At 40.7% G+C, this 18,749-nt stretch overlaps 1 protein-coding gene across 5 annotated transcripts in view; it reads left to right on the top strand.

Annotated features, from left to right (window-relative positions):
* Positions 1-18,749, top strand: part of UBE2Q2 (ubiquitin conjugating enzyme E2 Q2) — a 79,461-nt gene that overhangs the window by 41,350 nt on the left and 19,362 nt on the right. For 4 of the 5 annotated variants that reach the window (XM_050967037.1, XM_050967036.1, XM_050967033.1 and 1 more), the window contains exons 3-5: positions 3,601-3,705; positions 7,691-7,747; positions 10,028-10,168. In XM_050967037.1, the coding sequence (XP_050822994.1) occupies positions 3,676-3,705; positions 7,691-7,747; positions 10,028-10,168 (228 nt within the window). In that variant the 5' untranslated portion in view covers positions 3,601-3,675. The remainder of the gene's footprint in view (positions 1-3,600; positions 3,706-7,690; positions 7,748-10,027; positions 10,169-18,749) is intronic. The other variant, XM_050967035.1, reaches the window with a different exon arrangement.

Here is an 18,749-nt window from a genome sequence, read left to right as displayed (position 1 = left end):
AGAGGCAGAAAGTGTCTTTTTATTCTCTCATAATCCCCCTTTATTTCCCTTTTAAAAAGTGGTGGGAGGAGGGGAGCAAGGACAGAAGTAATGAGACTTTTGTCCTCTTTTCTGCAATCACACCCCACCCTATGTTGCTGCTCATAGGCTTGTTCCCCGCCCCCATTAGTAATAGTTGAGCTAAATCTTAGTCATTAGTCTACACTGCTGGGTTAGGTCAACGTAAGATGCCTTGCATGGATCTTGCTGTTGAAGTATCTTCGCTTAAATTTGGCTCCCGCTGATGTAAGTGCTTTCCTATGCTGATTTAATAACACCACTTCCCCCGAGCAGTGTAGAGTCGCAGTCAATGTAATTAGGTCGACACACTGTTCAGTTTACACACTGCGTTGCTTACATCGATTATTACTGGCTTTCAGGATTTGTCCCACAATGCCCAACACAGATAATACAATCGATACAAGCGTTCCTGGTGAGGACGTGCACTCCTGCCACAAGCTAAGTGCATGCATGTGCACACAAGTGATATTTAATAACTGCGGTGGCTGTATGCCAATGTAAGTTAGGCTGACATAATTTGGTAGCGTGGACATTGCCTTAAAGTCCATGTGCTCAGAAGCTATAGATAGCCATGTAAAAAATGACTAGACTCTTTAGAAGTTTAACTACAGCTCTTGGGCCTTTAGAAATGCTCCTACTGGGGAGTGGTCTTACAATAAAATTCACTTTTTAAAATAAAATTTTAAATAATGTTGACTCCATTTATCTCTGAATTTTAGTGCTTTTATTCTATTCCTAGGTGTATATACACACAGGCCCTCTCAGAGGTGCAGAGAGGTCTGGGCCACTTCCAGCTTTTGAGGCCACTAGCCATAATAAAAATAAAAAATGATGACACATGATATAATTTTGTGCCATCAGAATTGATATATTTTTATTAATATTTATGAACATTTTTAACTCTTTATGACTAAATCTATATCAGTTAACAAAAAAAATTGTCATTTACCAAGTCACATCTCTTATTTGCTTAAATTTGCAGCCTTAAGCTGAGAGAGTCACATTTTGATCCAATAGGGATGCGCATAGAAAAAGTTGTGAAACTTTTATCAAATGCCAAAAAATTAACAAATGTGTAAATTTGTGGCCCCCTTTGAATTTGAGGCCCAGGCCGAATGGCCCTCCTGGGCCCCCCTCTGATTGGCCCTGTATACATATGTGGTAGAGACATCCATGTGATATTTATCATCTGCCTATGGCTGCCTCACCTGCACTCCACCCACTAATCAGTCTCCTTAGGACTCTTAACATTCAGAATACATAGAAGTGTCAGCTGCTTTTAGAAAATAAAAAGCTACAGAAAAATAGCACAACACATGAGGAGTGCAGTCTTCCCAGCTGTGTTGTCTAAATATTTCCACCACACACTTTCCTCTAGATGTATGTTGGTAGTACACAGGCTTTATTGGCATGACCTATGTTATTCATGAGGAGTTGTCAGGATGACCTGCAAGTCTCAGACAGAGAAAGTGTGGCATAAGTAAGATACAAAAGAGCTATTTAGACTTTTTATTAATGTACTGGTATTGTAATTCATAGCTTTCTGCCTGCAACTAACTTTCCTTTTTAAGGAACATCAGGGTACAAAGTGGGAAAACAATTACTCATAACATTTTTTATAAACTTTTTGAAAGCAGCTTTTCTGTCAGCTAAGAGGTCTCTTAAAAATCATTGTCTTGCTACTAGTCTGAGCTAGAAACAAGTGCTTTGTGCCATTGGATAACTTGGATTTTCAGCTCCAGTGGGATAAGTCAAGTGTATCTAGCTCAGCTAATCACAAGGCCTTGTATCTTTAAAATGGCTGCCAATTCCAGGACTAGCGATGTGAAGGAATATAATTACTAATCACCAGGGCATCTAAACACCAAAATAAACTAATTGAAGTATCTACCTTGTCCTGACTGATGAGGCTGGATTGCCTCCTTAAAGGGAATTGGGGCTTTCTGGCCTAAAAATAGCTGCTTCTACTTCAGAAAGACCTGTGTAAACAGATATCTTGTTTTGCACTCTGAAAGTGTCAGGAAAACTTTTCCTAATATCTTGCAGAAGGGAGATCTATTCCTGGCTGCAATCAGTACCTTATCTCCAGCTCCTGCAGGTAAGGTTGCCACTTTGGTTGGCCGTATTCCTGGAGGTTTTGTCACAGATATAATCTTTGATTAAAGATTTATCTTTAATTCCTGGAGACTCCAGGACAGTTCTGGAGGGTTTGGCAACCTTATTCAGGCTTCATCTTCTGTATTATAGTACATAGTCCTTGTTGATCATATAGCAAATATATTATCTGCAATCCCTGCTTCTTTGACTAATTCATGTTGTTTGAGGGCTTGGAAAGGAGGAAGGAAGGAAACATTTTGTGATTTTTTGTTTGTTTGTTTGTTTGTTTGTGAGTTGCTCAAAGGTTTGGAATGTTAGTAATCATGGAAATGAATTAATGTGCACAGTTCAAGTGTAGTGGTAAGAGGCAAAATTAATGCCACTATTCCTCACATGGAGAAGTAAAGGAATTTATTCTATGCAGGGAAGTGGGAAAAGGCATAGATCTCCTCCCTCTTCGCCCCCAACACCTGACCCTCCTCTTCCCCTTCCTCCACCATCAGCAGCCTGACATGAGCCATGAATATCTACACCTGCCCCTTGTGAATTTTAATGTGTGACCTGTGAAAATCTGAGTGGTGCGGCAATCCATGTGCCTGGTTGCAACACCACCCAATCGCATTGTCACTAAGGTTTGGCTCAGCCAAAAGGTGGTCAGACCATGATCACGGTGGCCTCACCCACTCCCAGTTCTGCAGCCTATGTATGCTGTGGATACCATGACCATGTGAAGTCTCTTCATTTACATATTAACTTTATTGCAAGATACAGTAATCAATAGCACATTAACTGCTGGAATCCACTAATTCTAGTAATTTGGGCTGAGATTATGCCTGAGCCTATTACAGGAGGACCGGTGTGAGGTGAGGAGATTACTCTTCCTCTTATCCCTGCACAAGGGCCAGTCTCATTGCTTATGCTGGGACTGCTAGCTCCCACTGCTCCAGGGCTGTTACCCCAAAGTGGGTTGAAAAAGGGTAACGCCTGGCCACATGGCTCTAGGCTGTGGGGTAGTAGGCTGCATTCATATTTAAAAAGCACATTTCTCCAAGACAAGAAGCTGAGAGATTGTGCCTCTTGAGATATAATCCATTTCACTGCTCTGAGAATAGAGCAGCTTCATGGACGTTGCTGGCACAAATTTGATACTTGAGCTGTGAAACCCAGAAGGCTTCTACAGTTTCCATTGTTGACTTGCCATGCTGGTGTTTTTCTGATTTAGGAATTTATAGAAGTGTGATCATTCTAGAGAAATAGTGTCTGAAACTTAATTACTCATGTTACCATTCTGTAGACTTAATACTGTGTGGACTTAGTTCTGTACTTTTATATGTTAAAATTACAGGCGGAATGTTCAGTATCTTCCGGTGCAGAAACTTAGAAATGTGTTAAATTGTGTTTAAAATAAAACTTTTGTCTTCTTTTTTTTTAAAATTTTTATAGCTTCTTCAACAACTGAAGCGATTGATATGTGACCTCTGCAGATTATACAACCTTCCTCAACATCCAGATGTTGAGATGTTAGATCAGCCATTACCAACAGGACAGGTAAATCCAAAAGATCTAGACATCTACTGGAAATTAAAAGCCTGTTTTTTAATTCTAACAAGATTATAAACAGCAAGAAGGAAAGGAATGATCTTAAAGTAGCCAGTGTTTGGACACACAGCATTATTGCTTTATACCAAAATTTAGGGCACCTGTCCTTCCTTTTTAATTTTGTTGTAGGATTTACTTACCTTTTCTATCATTGACAGAATAATGTACAGCTCCCCCTTCCCCCTCTCTCTCTCTCTCCCTCCCCCCACCCCCATCCCAATTCCGAATGAGGGAGAGGTTGTGGGGAAGTGTTCATGTGTACAGCCTCTGGACTGTCAGTTGTGAACTTGGCCCAAGATTTTAGTCTGGGGACTCAAAAAACAAACAAACCCCATGCAGAATATTTTCCATGCTTCTAGAACAACTTTGAGTAACAATTTTCATAGTCTTACTGCATGTATCAGGAGGTCCGTAGTGAACAAAGGACATTCCTTCTCCATCACTCTATGCCCTGAAGCAGCTAGCAAGAGGCATGTTGACAACGATTTGCCTTTTTAATGTTATTGTTCTCCTCCTGTCTATTTGCCATCCTTTGAGCTCATCTGTCAAAATTAACTCCACCATTCCCCTTCCACTTGGCTGTCACATACTGCCTCACAACTCCTGGCTCCCCTCTCTTCATCTGTCATCTACTCTTATCCATGGTGACTTTAATTTATTATATTGACTGTCTCATCTGACTCATTGGCCTTCTACTTTCTCTCTCCCCATCTCATTTGGTCTTCAGTCCTGACTCAGCTCTGTCATATGAAATGACAGCCATTCCTTGGACCAAGTCTTCACTAAGCATGGGTCTCTCTATTACCTCTCTTGCTGAATTCCTGATCTCAGGCCAATAAATCAGCATCCCACAACTGTCGTTTGTGACTTTCAGACTATCAAAATCTCTGAATTTTCCACTGTTCTTGTTGTCCTTCACATCTCTAGTCTGTCCTCCCAATCTGACTTTCACCAACTGCACTGCTGCCACCGCTACCCCTCTCCACAAATGTACTTCGCTCCAGCCATGACCCATATTGTCTCCCATGGCATTGAAATCTCTGGAGAAAAATCTAGAGAACTTCTGACAATGCAAACTTTCCCTTAATCTTTTGCCATTACTGTCTAGCTCCCCAAATGACTCTACTACTTCCTCCTTGAATCCATTGTCTGTCTGCCATCTTCAACTGCTTTCTTAGTCCCCTCTTATCTAACATGCTGCTTCATCCTCAAGGAGAGAGTTGTATTTTGATATCTTCATTTATTCCTACCCTCCTGCTCTTGCTAGTAACAGATCTTTATCTCTCACCTATTCTCTTCCGACTCATACTCCTCTGACAGCCAGCCTCTCATCTTAAACCATAAAAGTCTCCTTTGTACACAGAATGGAAAGGGTCAAATGAGCTTTGGTAAGCCACATCCTCTTAAAAACAAAAGCTTTGACTCTGACTAATATATTGCCGCCTCCTTCTACTTCATCTTTCAACTTAAACAGGCTGCCTACAACTGCTGCATTAACTTCCTCACCTCAGACCACTGGATCTATTGTAATATACCTTCCACCATCTCCATTTCATGGAAATTGATGTCACTTGCTCATTCTCTTTCTGGCTGTCATAGGGGGCCTATGTTTAGTCCTCTTTGATCTCTCATGTGCCTCTGATACTATTGATTCTTAACCCACCTTTTCTTGGCTTTCATTACTGTTCTTTCCTGGTTCTCCTCTTACCTCTCCAGCCACTTTGTCAGTGGTTTCTTTGGTGGCATCTCCTCCTCTGGAAGAGGAGTCCAAAAATAGAACCCTGAGAGATTCCACTCACATGGGCCTGTCTACTCAAGTGTACTTCTCCACTTTGGATGTCATATCTGGCTGTCTTAGACATCTCTGCCTGGATGGTTTTGTTATCTCAGGCTCCCCAGGGCCGCAACTGAGCATATCTTTCTTCCCAGATGCTTTGTTACAATTAACCTACCATTCTCCCTGTCAGCATGGGCTCTTACCTAGAATTTTCAACTCCTCCCTTCTCCAGCCAAATACATAAACATCTAGGCTGTGCCATCCTGTTGCTCTTTCCTCTGATGCTTCAAAATTCACCCACTCCACTTTCTGATCCCCATAGCCAAATTGCTTAGGCAGCCTAACTAGCTCCTGCTTTAGCTAGTCTAATCTTTTGTTAAATAATTTGGATTCATTTTGTCTGACTATTTCCCACCGCAACTTGAGTCACTTTTCTACTTCCCTGTGTATTGCACATAACATCTTGGTCCTATCTCACAGAGCCTTTGCCTAAATCTGACATGGCTTTCTCCTTTTGTGTTTTCAGCTATTTAACTCTGAAATGTAATGGTGTTGTAATTGTAGAGGTCCTGACCCAAAAGGATTTGTCGGGGTGGCTTGCAAGGTTGTTGTAGGGGGATTTGTGGTACAGCTACCCTTACTTCTGCGCTGCTGCTGGTGGTGGCGCTGCCTTCAGAGCTGGACAGCTGGAGAGCGGTGGCTGCTGGCCAGGAGCCCAGCACTGAAGGCAGAGCCACCACCAGCAGCCGTGTCGAATTAAGGATGGCATGGTATGGTATTCCCACCCTTACTTCTGTGCTGCTGCCTACAGAGCTGGGCCCCCAGTCAGCAACCACCACTCTCCGGCCACCCAGCTCTGAAAGCAGCAGTGCAGAAGTATGTATGGTATGGTATGGTATTGCCACCCTTACATCTGCGCTGCCACTGTTGGGCGCTGCCTTCAGAGTTGGGCTCCCAGCCAACAGCTGCTGCTCTCCGGCTGCCCAGCTCTGAAGGCAGTGCAGAAATGAGGGTGGCAATACTGTGACCCCCTCTAAAATAACCTTGCGGCTCCCCCCCCGCAACTCCCTTTTGTGTCAGGGCCCCCAATTTGAGAAACCCTGGTCTCCCCCATGAAATCTGTGTAGTGTAGGGTTAACACACACAGAAGACAAGATTTCGAGGTGGGAGACAAGATCTCATGGTTCGTGATGCATTTTTCATGGCCATGAATTTGACAGAGCCCTAAGTATATGTAATAAGCTCTGAGAATATTCCTTTTATTTATATGGGTTAAGATAACAACGTGGCTTCTAAACTTCTGTAGAACAGCAAATGGTTGTCATGTGGTAACATAACTTACAGTAATATAGTAATGACTAAACTGGAATGTGACCAAAAATGAGCAAGATTTTAGTTGCATAGTGTATCTGTCTCTTTCCCCAGTTACACACAAGGAAAATGAAACTCCACTCTGGGATGGACTTGTAAGTCACTAGATCATCAGAAAAAGAAAGTAGTTTCACTGAACAGTTCTGGTCACACCAGGAAGCTCGAGGCAAACCTGAGATAATCTACAGCAAGTTACTGAAGAATTGATTCAACTTGCTATTCCCTATAATATGCGACAATTCATTAAAAATTCAAACTAAACCACATAGTCAATACCTTACAATAATTGCTGCACAATTCATATTTACTATAGAAGTAAACAGATTTTAGTTAGCTCATGACTTAATTGAGGCCATCATAATATCCATGTGGACTCTGAATGTTCTGAAAACCTAGATAACTTTCTGATGTCATGACAATCATTTCATTTTAGTAGGTTACCACTGTCTTTAAATAGATATCCTTGTATCATATCCTTTTAAGCTCCCACTGTGTTAGATTTTAATGTTACAGTAGCTAAACTAATAATGTCATGGCAGCATTTTAACTTGGACTTTGAACAGAAATATATCTGTGCCACTTTTCCTGGTTATGGAATAAATAAGACTGTGCATGCATCACCTTTCTGTTTGATCCATTTAGATTAAGCTGCGGTCCTGTGTGAATCTTGGTAAATGTAAATGTCATATGTACTGCATTTCTTTCCTGCCATACCAGAGCTGCTACTGTGATGCTAATTTAAAAAAAAAATCCATACAATTCATGGAACCTAATTTTGTATTCCAGAATGGAACGACTGAAGAAGTAACGTCAGAGGAGGAGGAGGAAGAAGATATGGGTGAAGTATGTGCATATGAGAATTTGTTATACTGTAAATCTGATGTTTGTGTTCAAGAGGCTGCATGATCCTTGCCTTGATTTCTAATGAAAACAAAATGCACATATTCTAGGCAAAAATGGCCCTGTGAAAAGTGCTGCAGTATGAACATTGACCAAAAAGTTCAAAGCTTTGCTGGTGTTCTCAGATAACCCTTCATCCATGAAAATATAGCTTCTCAAAGTATTCTGCTCAAAATGAGGTACTTGTATGTTAAAACATGGACATCTGTTCATTTGTTTATTCCAACAATATATTAAAAGCTTGTGCCGTATCGGCAAGTTTGCATTGTGAACCTTTATTTCCAATAGTCTATGAATTGGCTTTGTTTATGTTTTTAAAAAGTTTCCCAAGTTGAAACTGAGGCTTCATGTTGAGAGCAAATTTGTTCACTAACTCTCATAAATCAGCTGAACCATTTAAAAAAAACTTAACTTGAGATATATTGAAGAGATCAAACTTTAAGTGGGTAATATAATTGTATAGCAACATGATACTAATTTTAATAAGCTCCTTCATATATGCAACTCCCACCTCAAATTACTTCCATAATATGCTAGAATGGCTCAAGGAGAAGCAAATGTCTGTGTTTAAACAATATAAAGGTTTTATTAGACAAGAACTGTTCAGGCTTAAAATTTATATTTTTAATAAAAAGGATATTAAATACAGTTCCCTTTGTTTTTGGAATTGAGAATTAATACAACTTTTTTTTCAAAAAGAACCTAAATATACGTACCTCATGGAATGGAATAACTCTAAAGGAGTCTGCTGTGGCCAGCTACTAGGTAGAGCAGATTTAACTAGGGTTGGAGCATTTCTAGAAGTGTCTTAGAACTTGCTTGCTTTCTGCCAACCCCATATTTCTGTATAAATGACACTGGGCAAAAGGGTTGTCTTCACTATATAGAAGCAATACATTGCTTCTATGAAGTCAGATGAGTGTCAGAAATAATCCATTTGAAATCTAGTCCAGTTTTTAAAACCATATAATTTGGAGTATTTATACCAGTAGCACTGCTTATGATTATATCCTTTTTAAAAATGTTTCATCTGAAAGAACCTCACAGATGGGAAATGCACACAAAATGCTATCAAATGCACCAAGTAAGTGAAGATACTTCTAAAACCTTTCCTAGTTTTCAGGTCATCTCTGACTACCTCAAGGTTTCCAGCATATAGTTTTATACTCCCAGTCTGGCTCTTGGGTAAATAACACTTATTTTGGAATCCTTCAATACAAAATTATGTCACATCCTGTATACTTGCGGCATTACTGAAATTCAGCCTCTGTTTAGCAAGGAGGATGTAATTGGGGGTGGGGATGGGAGGAGGGGGAATGAAGCACAACAGTAGCAGGAGGGAAAAACTTGGACAACAACCCTAGAGCAAATCCTGCTTTTTAGTAACTTATGAACTCTTACCTATCTAGGTATTTGCATGGCCCTCATAATCCTAGTACTTGAACAACTTACAAATAATGATGTTAGCCTCACAACATCCTTTGAGGTAGGGAAGTACTATTCCCACTATTTTTAAAGGCACAGAGGTTAAATGACTTGTCCAAGGTCAGAATGACTGTAGAACTGAGATTTGAACCCAGATCTGGGTTGAGGTCTAATGTCTTCAACCGTGACACATACCACCTCTGTCCTTTTTTAATGTCCATGTAATGTAGATGCTCCCTCTGGCCTCTTTCAGATGAAAGCTTCACGTAGTGAACTACATGTACTTAGTTTTTCTGTCTTTCATGTTTGGCAAGCACCAAATGTGGATTAGTAAAAATCTTACAACTGCTGAGTTTCTACTGTGGAAGTGGAAAGTTGCATTTAAGATTCTGTAGAGGATGCTCTGGACAGGTTCATTTATAGCTTCTCTGGTCACGTTCCTTCTGCTCCCTTCAAAGGTGTTCTAGACCCCTTTTTTCTACCTATCTCAGTGGACTGGTAAACTGCAACCTCCCCTTCCCACAAAGATGCCTTTTTGCCACCAGAGTCTGCCTGCAGAAGTGTAGATGAGTCTGGGCCTTGTGTACAATCACACAGCCTCTCTAAATTACAAGAGAATGTCCTGTTAATGGTGATAGCAAAGGCTAGGCAAAATAAAAGTAACATCAAAAGATGACTAATTTGGTACTCTTCACAGTACACAATCTGTGCCCCCAAACCCCAGCATGGAGAGCAATCTTTTGTGCTAACTGGACTTTACAATTCATGTGTTTCAGTGAATTTTCCTCCATCTTGTAGGACATTGAAGACCTAGATCACTATGACATGAAGGAGGAAGAGCCTGTTGATGGAAAGAAATCTGAGGATGAAGGCATTGAAAAAGAGAACCTTGCAATTTTAGAAAAAATCAGAAAGAATCAAAGACAAGACCATCTAAATGTAAGTGTACCTAGGTATTGGACTTAATACACTTACACTGCAGCAGAACCCAGTGCTACATAGATCTAGCAAATAAAGTTTGCTACTATGTATGCAAACATTGTAGCTGACTTCTACCATGTGTTGGGAAAAGAAGCCTCAAGCCATGAAACTTACGAGGAGAAGCTAAACTCTGTTAAGCTGGTTTTGGTAAAAGACTTCTAAAACTCCAGAGTGAACTGATCACTACCCTAATGTCTTCTCAAAATCCTTCGCTCTGAAGGGGATCTGCTAGAGGCCTGGGTCCCAGAGAGGCACTGTGACCACTTCAAAGTGCTCCATGGCATGCCCTCTTTCATCTGAGCTGGAAAATGCCAATTTAAATTTAATTTGTTCTGTAAGGTAGATTAAAGAATTTCTGACATTTCAGCTGAAAAACGACTTTCGTGCTGGTGAGAGTGAAAACTTGCACCAAATCCATTTTTCACACTTCATAACATTTCTTAGGTCTCTTGCCAGAGGTATCTAGCCTGGTTTTCCTTCTCCCTAGTCTGTCTCCTACTTGCCGCCTCTGATGGGAGGACTGTTTTCTCTGCAGGATCAACAGGAAGCAGCTAGGTTGTAAGCAAGAGCTGTTGCTCATACCTCTTTAGAACAATTAAAGATATAAAACGCAAAGTACAGTAATCTCTGCAAGTACTGACTGAGTTAGTTTTACACCTTTCTGAAGTATTTTTACACATTTGTGTACTTTATTTAAAAATTTAAAAAAAGTGGAGTCCTATCGCCCTCTCGACTTTGGCACAGAGTATATCAAAGAAGCTTGACGACTAGCAAAATCTGTTTGATAACCACAGAAAGCAAGCTGTAGGCTGCAAAACACCTTCCTTCTTTCTGATGGTGGAAATCTCACTGCAGTTGAGGTGTTAGTGTTTGTAGGTGTTACTTTCAGGAGGCAGAACTGGGAGCAGTTTTGATCTATAGTATCATCCTTTGGAAAGCCATTAGAAATCCCCCTAGAAAATCTAACAGTAAAAGCACTGCTTAGCCTTGTAGCATCTATCCTCTCCTCAGAGGCTTGGGAACTTCATTTAGCAAATCACACTGTCTGCCAAATAATCTTCCATCTCCACAGGTTCATTCTGGGAGGGAATTCTATGACCCGTTAATGAAATAGACCATTCTTTTTATGGGTGAGTTTCTTTTCTTAATAAAAATTAGCATAACATCTCTAAGTCAAGATTTTTTTTCTTGATTTTTAAATTGAGGTGATTCAAATAAAACAGCTTTTGAAACCTTCTATTCCTGGAACCAAGACTCCTGCTAAAGAAATGGAAATTCGATTAGAGACCACGGCATGCTTGCTATAAAATAAAATATAGTTGGTTCAGTATAGTATCTTCTTTAACGCTTTTCTGAGTGGGATTTTTGAGGACCGTCTACATACTCATGCTGTTTTGTCCCTAAATCTTTATCATGACTGTCCCACTCATAAGGAATCTTTGATTTGCTGTTGGTATTTCAGTAGATATGGGTATTTGGAGACTGTCATCTGTCTAGAATGAAAATATTGGACAAAAAGTGGTTCTGCTTATGACTGGAGCCAATAATACAATCTCAGTAGCTGGGCCAGGGACATATCCAGATCTATTTTAAGCTTTTCTTGTGATTGTTAGCCTGTGCCACCTATGAAGCTCTAAATAGTTTAGAATCTGGCTACTTGAGACAGCTTCTTCCTGTTCAGTAACATCACACTTTAAAATAAGTGGAGGCACTGCACAGTTGCAAGGTATCCACCATGAAGGTTCCTCAGCTGGAACTGCTCCTGTCCCCCCCATCAGTCTGACACTGGTTGAATTTAAGCCTGGTGGAGCATTCTGAGAGTTGTGCTTTTCTTGAGATGGTGGATTGAAGGAAATAGGGTGGCTGAATGGAGGGCACTGTGCTTTTTGTTGAGTGATTCTTCTATATTCCCATACCCTGACTTCAGGTTCTTGGGTCAGAAAGTTATGCAGTTCAGAATGTTATCCCTAACTTTGTCTTTAAAATATGTATAGGCCACCTACTTCATTGCAAAAAAAAAAATAGCAGAAAGTATCTAGGAGCAAAAAAGCAATATTAAGCATAACAAGTCAAACTGGACTCTGCTTTTGCCATCCAAGGACTTGACCATTGAAGCTTGATTTTGGTTTTTAAACATTTTTTAAAATGTGTACAACTACTTAGAGCTTCAGGATAGACACCCCTTAAAGGAATATGTATATCTAAAATTCATGATCTTATGATGATGGTACAATGATTGTAGTTAAAAAACCAAAAACTTGCACAACAGTGTGAGGTGACACAATCAAGTCAGTCTGACTGTCCATGGAAATTAAATGGAGTTGAAAATAGGCCCCATAGTGTTAATTTTATTCTTTATGGTTAAGCTGTGAATTTTCTTTCCTGAAAGATTATGTACTTCCATTTGGCAAACGTTGGCTTTTCTCTTCTCTCTTTTGGAGCTGAAATGAACATTGCTGTTTTTTTTTTTTTTTGTTTGTTTGTTTGTTTCACAGCAGCAGCTTCAACTTACATAATAGCTTTCTTATGCCAACACACTCTTGTTTATGCACGAGCATCAACAAGGTCATCTGAGCCCAGGGAATGGTGTCTTCAACTCCTGTAAAGAGCCACAGTATTTTTGTGGGTCACCAGAAATAGTAGCTCCTGTTCTGGTTAAATGCCTTAAAAGATTTTGTTCCTTCAGAGCTGAGATCTGAAAGCTACAGATACACCACTGAGCTAAAATTGCATTAATTAATCTCCTACTTGCATTAATGTCCACTGCTGCACTACTAGACAACAGATGGTGGAACCATAGCAGAATGATTCTAAAATGGTATGCAATGTGCCCTACATAGTAAGAAAAAATGAACTTTGACTCAACTCTTTGGCATTAGGCTTTCTTTTCTTATAGCACAGTATGATGGAGAATTCTCTCGGTGCATTAAGGCACAAAGGCAAATCCCAAATTCCTACCTTGGTTTTTATGCAATTACTGTTGACTTTATCTTCTTCAGAGGATGGCAAAACAAACAAGTACATACGGAATTAGAAAAAGGAATCACATTTTTAATACCCATCAAACCTTCAAATTCAAAATAATTTAAAGGAGGAGGCAGACGATAACTAGTTATAGTTTTATTTGGGATCCCAAATAAAACTATATGTACCAGTCCACCCATATTTGTTAGGTTTCAAGTTTATCTGCGGTTTAATTTAGTAAGGGCTTTCTGACAGTCAGCACAGCACCAAGTGGGTATTGGAATCCAGAGTTTCACTGGTTGCTTTGTGCTCTTTTTCATAGATTGATAGATTCCAAGGCCAGAAGGGACCACCATCATGATCATCTAGTCTGACCTCCTGTATAAGATAGGTCATAGAATTTACCCAAAATAATTCCCTGAGCAGATCTTTTAGAGAAACATTCAATCTTGATTTAAAAATTGTCAATGATGGAGAGTCCACCACAATCCTTGGTAAGTTGTTCCAATGGTTAATTACCTTCACTGTTTAAAAAAAACACATTATTTCCCACCAGAATTTGTCTAGCTTCAACTTCCAGCCATTGGATCATGTTGTACCTTTCTCTGTTAGATTGAAGAGCATATTATTAAATATCCATTCCTCATGTAGGTACTTGCAGACTATTAACAGTTCACCTTCGCTTAAACAAAATAGTTTGAGCTCCTTGAGTCTTTTGCTGTAAGGCATGTTTTCTAATCCTTTAATCTTTCTCATGGCTCTTCTCTGTAACCTCTCCAATTGTTTAACATACTTCTTGAATTGTGACACCAGAACTGGACACAGCATTCCAGCAGCAGTCACATTAGTGCCAAATATAGGGATTAAATAACCTGTCTACTCCTTCTAGAGTTTCCCCTGTTCATGCATTCAAAGATTGCATTAGTTCTTTTTGGTCACAGCATTGCACTGGGAGCTTGTGTTCAGTTTATCCACCATGACCTCAATCTTTTTCAGAGTCCCTGCTTTCCAGGATAGTCCCCCATTGTGTAAATGTCCTATATTCTTTGTTCTTGGATGTATGCATTTATATTTAGCCATATTAAAATGCATATTGGTTTTGTGCCCAGCCTACTAAGTGATCCAGATTGCTCTGTATCAGTGCCCTGTCCTCTTATTTACTACTCCCCAATTTTTGTGTCATCTGCAAACTTTATTAGTGACTTTGTTTTGTTCCAGGTCATCGATAAAAATGTTAAATAGTATGGGGCCAAAACCCGATCCTTGTGGGATCCCACTGGAATTGCACCTGTTTGATTCACTGTTTACAGTTACATTTCAAAATGTATCAGCTGCCAGTTTTTAATCCATTTAATACGTACTATGTTAATTTTATATAGTTATAGTCTCTCTTAATCAAATGTCATGTGGTACCAAGTCAATGCCGTACACAAATCTAAGTATGTTTCATTAATACTATTACTTTTATCACCCAAACTTATAATATCATAAAAAAGATAACAAGTGAGTTTGACGATATTTAGTTTCAATCAACCTAAATTGATGGGCATTAATTATATCACCTTCCTTTAATTCTGTATTAATCAAGTCCTGTATCAGCTGCTCTTTTCTCTTGCCCAGCATGGATGTCAGACTGACAGGCCTATAATTACTTGGGTCATCTTGTTTCCCCAACATTAGATTTCTTCCAGTCTTCTGGAACTTATTGAAAATCAGCATTAATGGTCCAAGCAAGCGCCTTAACTTGCATCCAAGAGTACTGAAAAAGCTGGATCTGTATGTGGACGTTGCACTTCTTGATGATCCCCTCTCATTCACTATATATTGTTCCTATTCTGCAGCACGTGAGGTAGTGCTCCTTTGAACCCACACCTATTAAACCACACAACCCTGTATGATAATTCTGTCCCCTTGTGAGTTCAGGTTACACAGACAACCTTAACTTTGCATTTACAGACTTGAATGCTTCATTTTGCTGTCTGAACTTTCATCTAATATGGCTTTTATATGGAATCTCTAGTGGGTATCTTTAAAATTCCATCCATGTGCAACTGCTAAACAGCAATAGAACTCTCTTCTCTGCCCAGTTACGTCAACTAGTGAGGCAAAGGCTACTGGAGAATGCCCCCATTGCATATTAAGGGGTCGGCTCTTTGTCTGGCTTAATGGAGACAAGTAGTCAGTTGCTACTGTAAAGGCTTTGCTTCTCTCTCCCCTCTTCATCATGCACACAGAAGGTTTACCTGGTCCACCTAGGAAACAGGGAGGGTCTGACCAGGTCAGCAGAGGGATTTGTGCCCTTCCTCCATGGGTGACCAGAAGAGAGGGGTATTTGTAAGGAGGGAGGAGGAGTCGGAAAAGCCTTTTTTTATCTGGACAATGAACCATGGTTCCTTTGAAGTATTACCTCCTTATTGTGTACCTGTGCATACCAAATAAAAGGAGACAGAGCTTCAGAGGAGCCTCTGCCTCTGTCTGCATGCCTAATTGCAGATCATATTTCACAAGTTCTGTGTATTAAGAAAAATGAGTGGAATTTCAGTTTGTGTATGCAGATCCAATGGAATACTAAGATGGATGGCCCAAGAGTAATGTCCTTTGGCTATTTCTACACTATGGACTTCTGTTGACACAGCTGTGATCCCTGACTGACATAGTGGTGCCAGCAAGAGCTCCCAGTACTTTTGCTAGTGTAGCTTGTTCCTCACACAGGAGCAGGGTTACTAACTCTCTGCATTCATGGGAGGAATGCTTTGCCATCCATAAGGCCTTTGGGTTTGTGTCTTACTTTTTTATTACTGAAAAGCTCCTGGGTTTTACAAAAGCTGTTTGGTTTATCCTGATTTTTTCACCAGAGTTTTGGACCAATCAAGTATAGGAAAATACTGAATGTTTAAAATCCATAACTTTAGAGTACGTAGATGTGTTTTATGCTGATAATAAATTGGTCTTAAGTGGAGTGCTAGGTAAACATGAAACTTTGCTTTTTCTAGGTTTTGCTTTGAATTCTGGTTCTGGTTATCATTTAAAAATTTAAAGACATTAAAGTTTGAGTTTTACATATTTATCCTGACTGTTTGCATGTATTCTAGCCCCTACATCAGGGGAGGATAAACTATGACTCATGGGCCAAATCTGGTCTGTCAGGGCTTTCAGTCCAACCCGCAGGATTGCCAGCCCCATAGTGCAGTAGGGCTAAGGCGCCGCTCCCCGAAGTGGCCACTACCATGTACCTGGGGGATGGGCGGGAAGGCAGAGGGTTCCATGCGCTGCCCCCACCTGCAGGCACCGCCCCCGCAGCTCCCAGGGGCCAGGAATGGGGAACCACGGGCAATGGGAGCTTCAGGGGTGCCCCATCCCCAGGAGCCACTGCCAGACATGCTGGCCATTTCCGGGAGCAGCGCAGAGCAAAGGCAGGTAGGGAGTATGCCACTGCCAGTCCGGTGCCGCTCGAGGTAAGCGGTGCCGGTCCGGAGCCTGTACCCTGAATCCCTCCTGTACCCCAACCCCTTGCCCTGAACCCCTTCCTGTACACCACACCCCCTCCCACACCCTGCACACCAACCCCCTGCCCCAGCCCTACATTCATGGCCCTGCATACAATTTCACCACCCAGATGTGGCCCTCAGGCCAAAAAGTTTGCCAGTCCCTGCTCTACACATTTTGTATTTTGGGGGGCGGGGGAGCTAATATTACCAGATATGGCTTTTTGAGTTCTCAAATTTTGTCTTTTTCATCCAAAGTAAGGAAGCCAGTGTGACGGATTGGACCCCCCTTCTGGGATGCCACCTGATGTGCTGTGGTTTAACTGAGCCTCCCCTGCTTAATCAGCCTGGGTTCCCTCTTACTGCTTTGCTGAATTAGGCTCTCTGGCCTCTTGCAAAACATGCGCGCACGTGCGCACACACGCACTCTGAAATCAGCTCTGTGTGAGATGGCTACCCCCACACTCACGTACCCACCCCTTTTGGGAGACCAACCCAAAATACTACTGTCTTGCACTGTAGAGAAATATTCGTACAGTGCAAGCTCATAAAACTTGCCCTCTTCCCCACTGTGAAGAGAGATGTGCATGACTTCTTGCCCTCCTATTTAGAAATTACAGAAACTAGGTTAAATAATAAACAAAACAAATTTTATTAACTACAAAAGGTGAATTTTAACTGAATATAAGAAAAGTTTACTGAACAAATACAACAAAGTATGCAAGCTAAGCTCAAAATACCTAAGAAACAAGTTACAGAATGTAATTTCTTACGCATAATATTTTAGGCAGGTTGCAACGTTTCTGTAGTTTAGAGTTCCAGTTATATTTCTTTTCAGATTGGATCCTTGTCTCAGGCTGGACTCCCCCCTGCCTTCTCTTCAGGTGGCTTTAGCAGTTTCTCCTCTTGGGCAGAAGGCCATGGAGAGGAGAAGTCCTGTTTGCCTTTCTCCCCATCCTTAAAGGATTCCTGCCTTATGTAAATCCTATTTGTTTCCCAAACTTGAACCACCCCACCCCTTCCCTTCCAGAGGAGAGTTACAGACAGTCCCAGGTAATGTTTAATATCAGGTGACAAGACCACTTGACCTTGTACTGTCACAGTTGTCCCCGATGCCTCCCAGGAGGGAGAGAGAGTAGTGTCTTCATGGCTTCGTTGGTCCTTTCTGATGGCCTGTCATCTGGTGAATGTCTTCCCAATACACACCTAGTTGTAATTGTTACATAGTTCATATTTCTAACTTTAGATACATAAATGAAACATAATTACAAATCAGATAATAACATTCAGTAAATCATAACTTTTCCAATAATATCTCAAGACCCATCTTGCATAAAGTATATCTGTTGTTATGTCACAGTTATATGATAAGTATATTTTAATAAAGAATATGGAGTGAAACATTACGACCATTATTCCTTTCCCCCACATCCTCTGGATCTTCAAACACCATTAATTTCTCTCAGTTTTAGGTAACAGCCAATTTCCTAGAGAAAGTTTATCCCATCAGACTCATTCAGACTTCTGCTATCTGAGTTCAGCTACTGATAAACTGAAAAGTGTGCCTGTATGCTTGGCTCTTGTTAATGGAAATGTAACTTGAGTGAAACCACATTTTATTTGCTATCCCCGACATTGTGCTCCATTTCAGGAAGAGGCTTCTAAATAAGTCCCTATTATTATTATTATTTATTATTATTTTTAAATTCACCGAATAGGTGTGGTGAAAAATCCCTCTGAAGTACAATATCCAGTTTAGTTTGCTGTAGCTTCATAAAGAGGTAGATACCATATATACTTGATTATAAGCCAGTTCACTTATCTGACCCCCCCCCACCTCCCAAAGATGGATAAGTAAAAATGGAAAATTTTTATAACCCGTTCATAAGATGACCCTGTAATTCAGGGTTCAGCAAACTTTGGCTTCTGGGCCATCAGGATAAGCTGCTGGTGAGCTGACACGGTTTATTTACCTGGAGCGTCCACAGGCACAGAGGTAAACCTAAGTAAACAAAGTGTCCTGGTGTGCCAGCTGCTTACCCTGATGGGCCAGGACAACAACTAGTGGGGAAATTTTTTGCAGGGGAGAA

This window comes from Gopherus flavomarginatus, chromosome 9 (assembly GCF_025201925.1).
Source record: "Gopherus flavomarginatus isolate rGopFla2 chromosome 9, rGopFla2.mat.asm, whole genome shotgun sequence".
Classification (NCBI taxonomy): domain Eukaryota; kingdom Metazoa; phylum Chordata; order Testudines; family Testudinidae; genus Gopherus; species Gopherus flavomarginatus.
The sequence above is the reverse complement of the archived record's forward strand: the minus strand, read 5'-3'. Positions and strand labels throughout refer to the sequence as shown.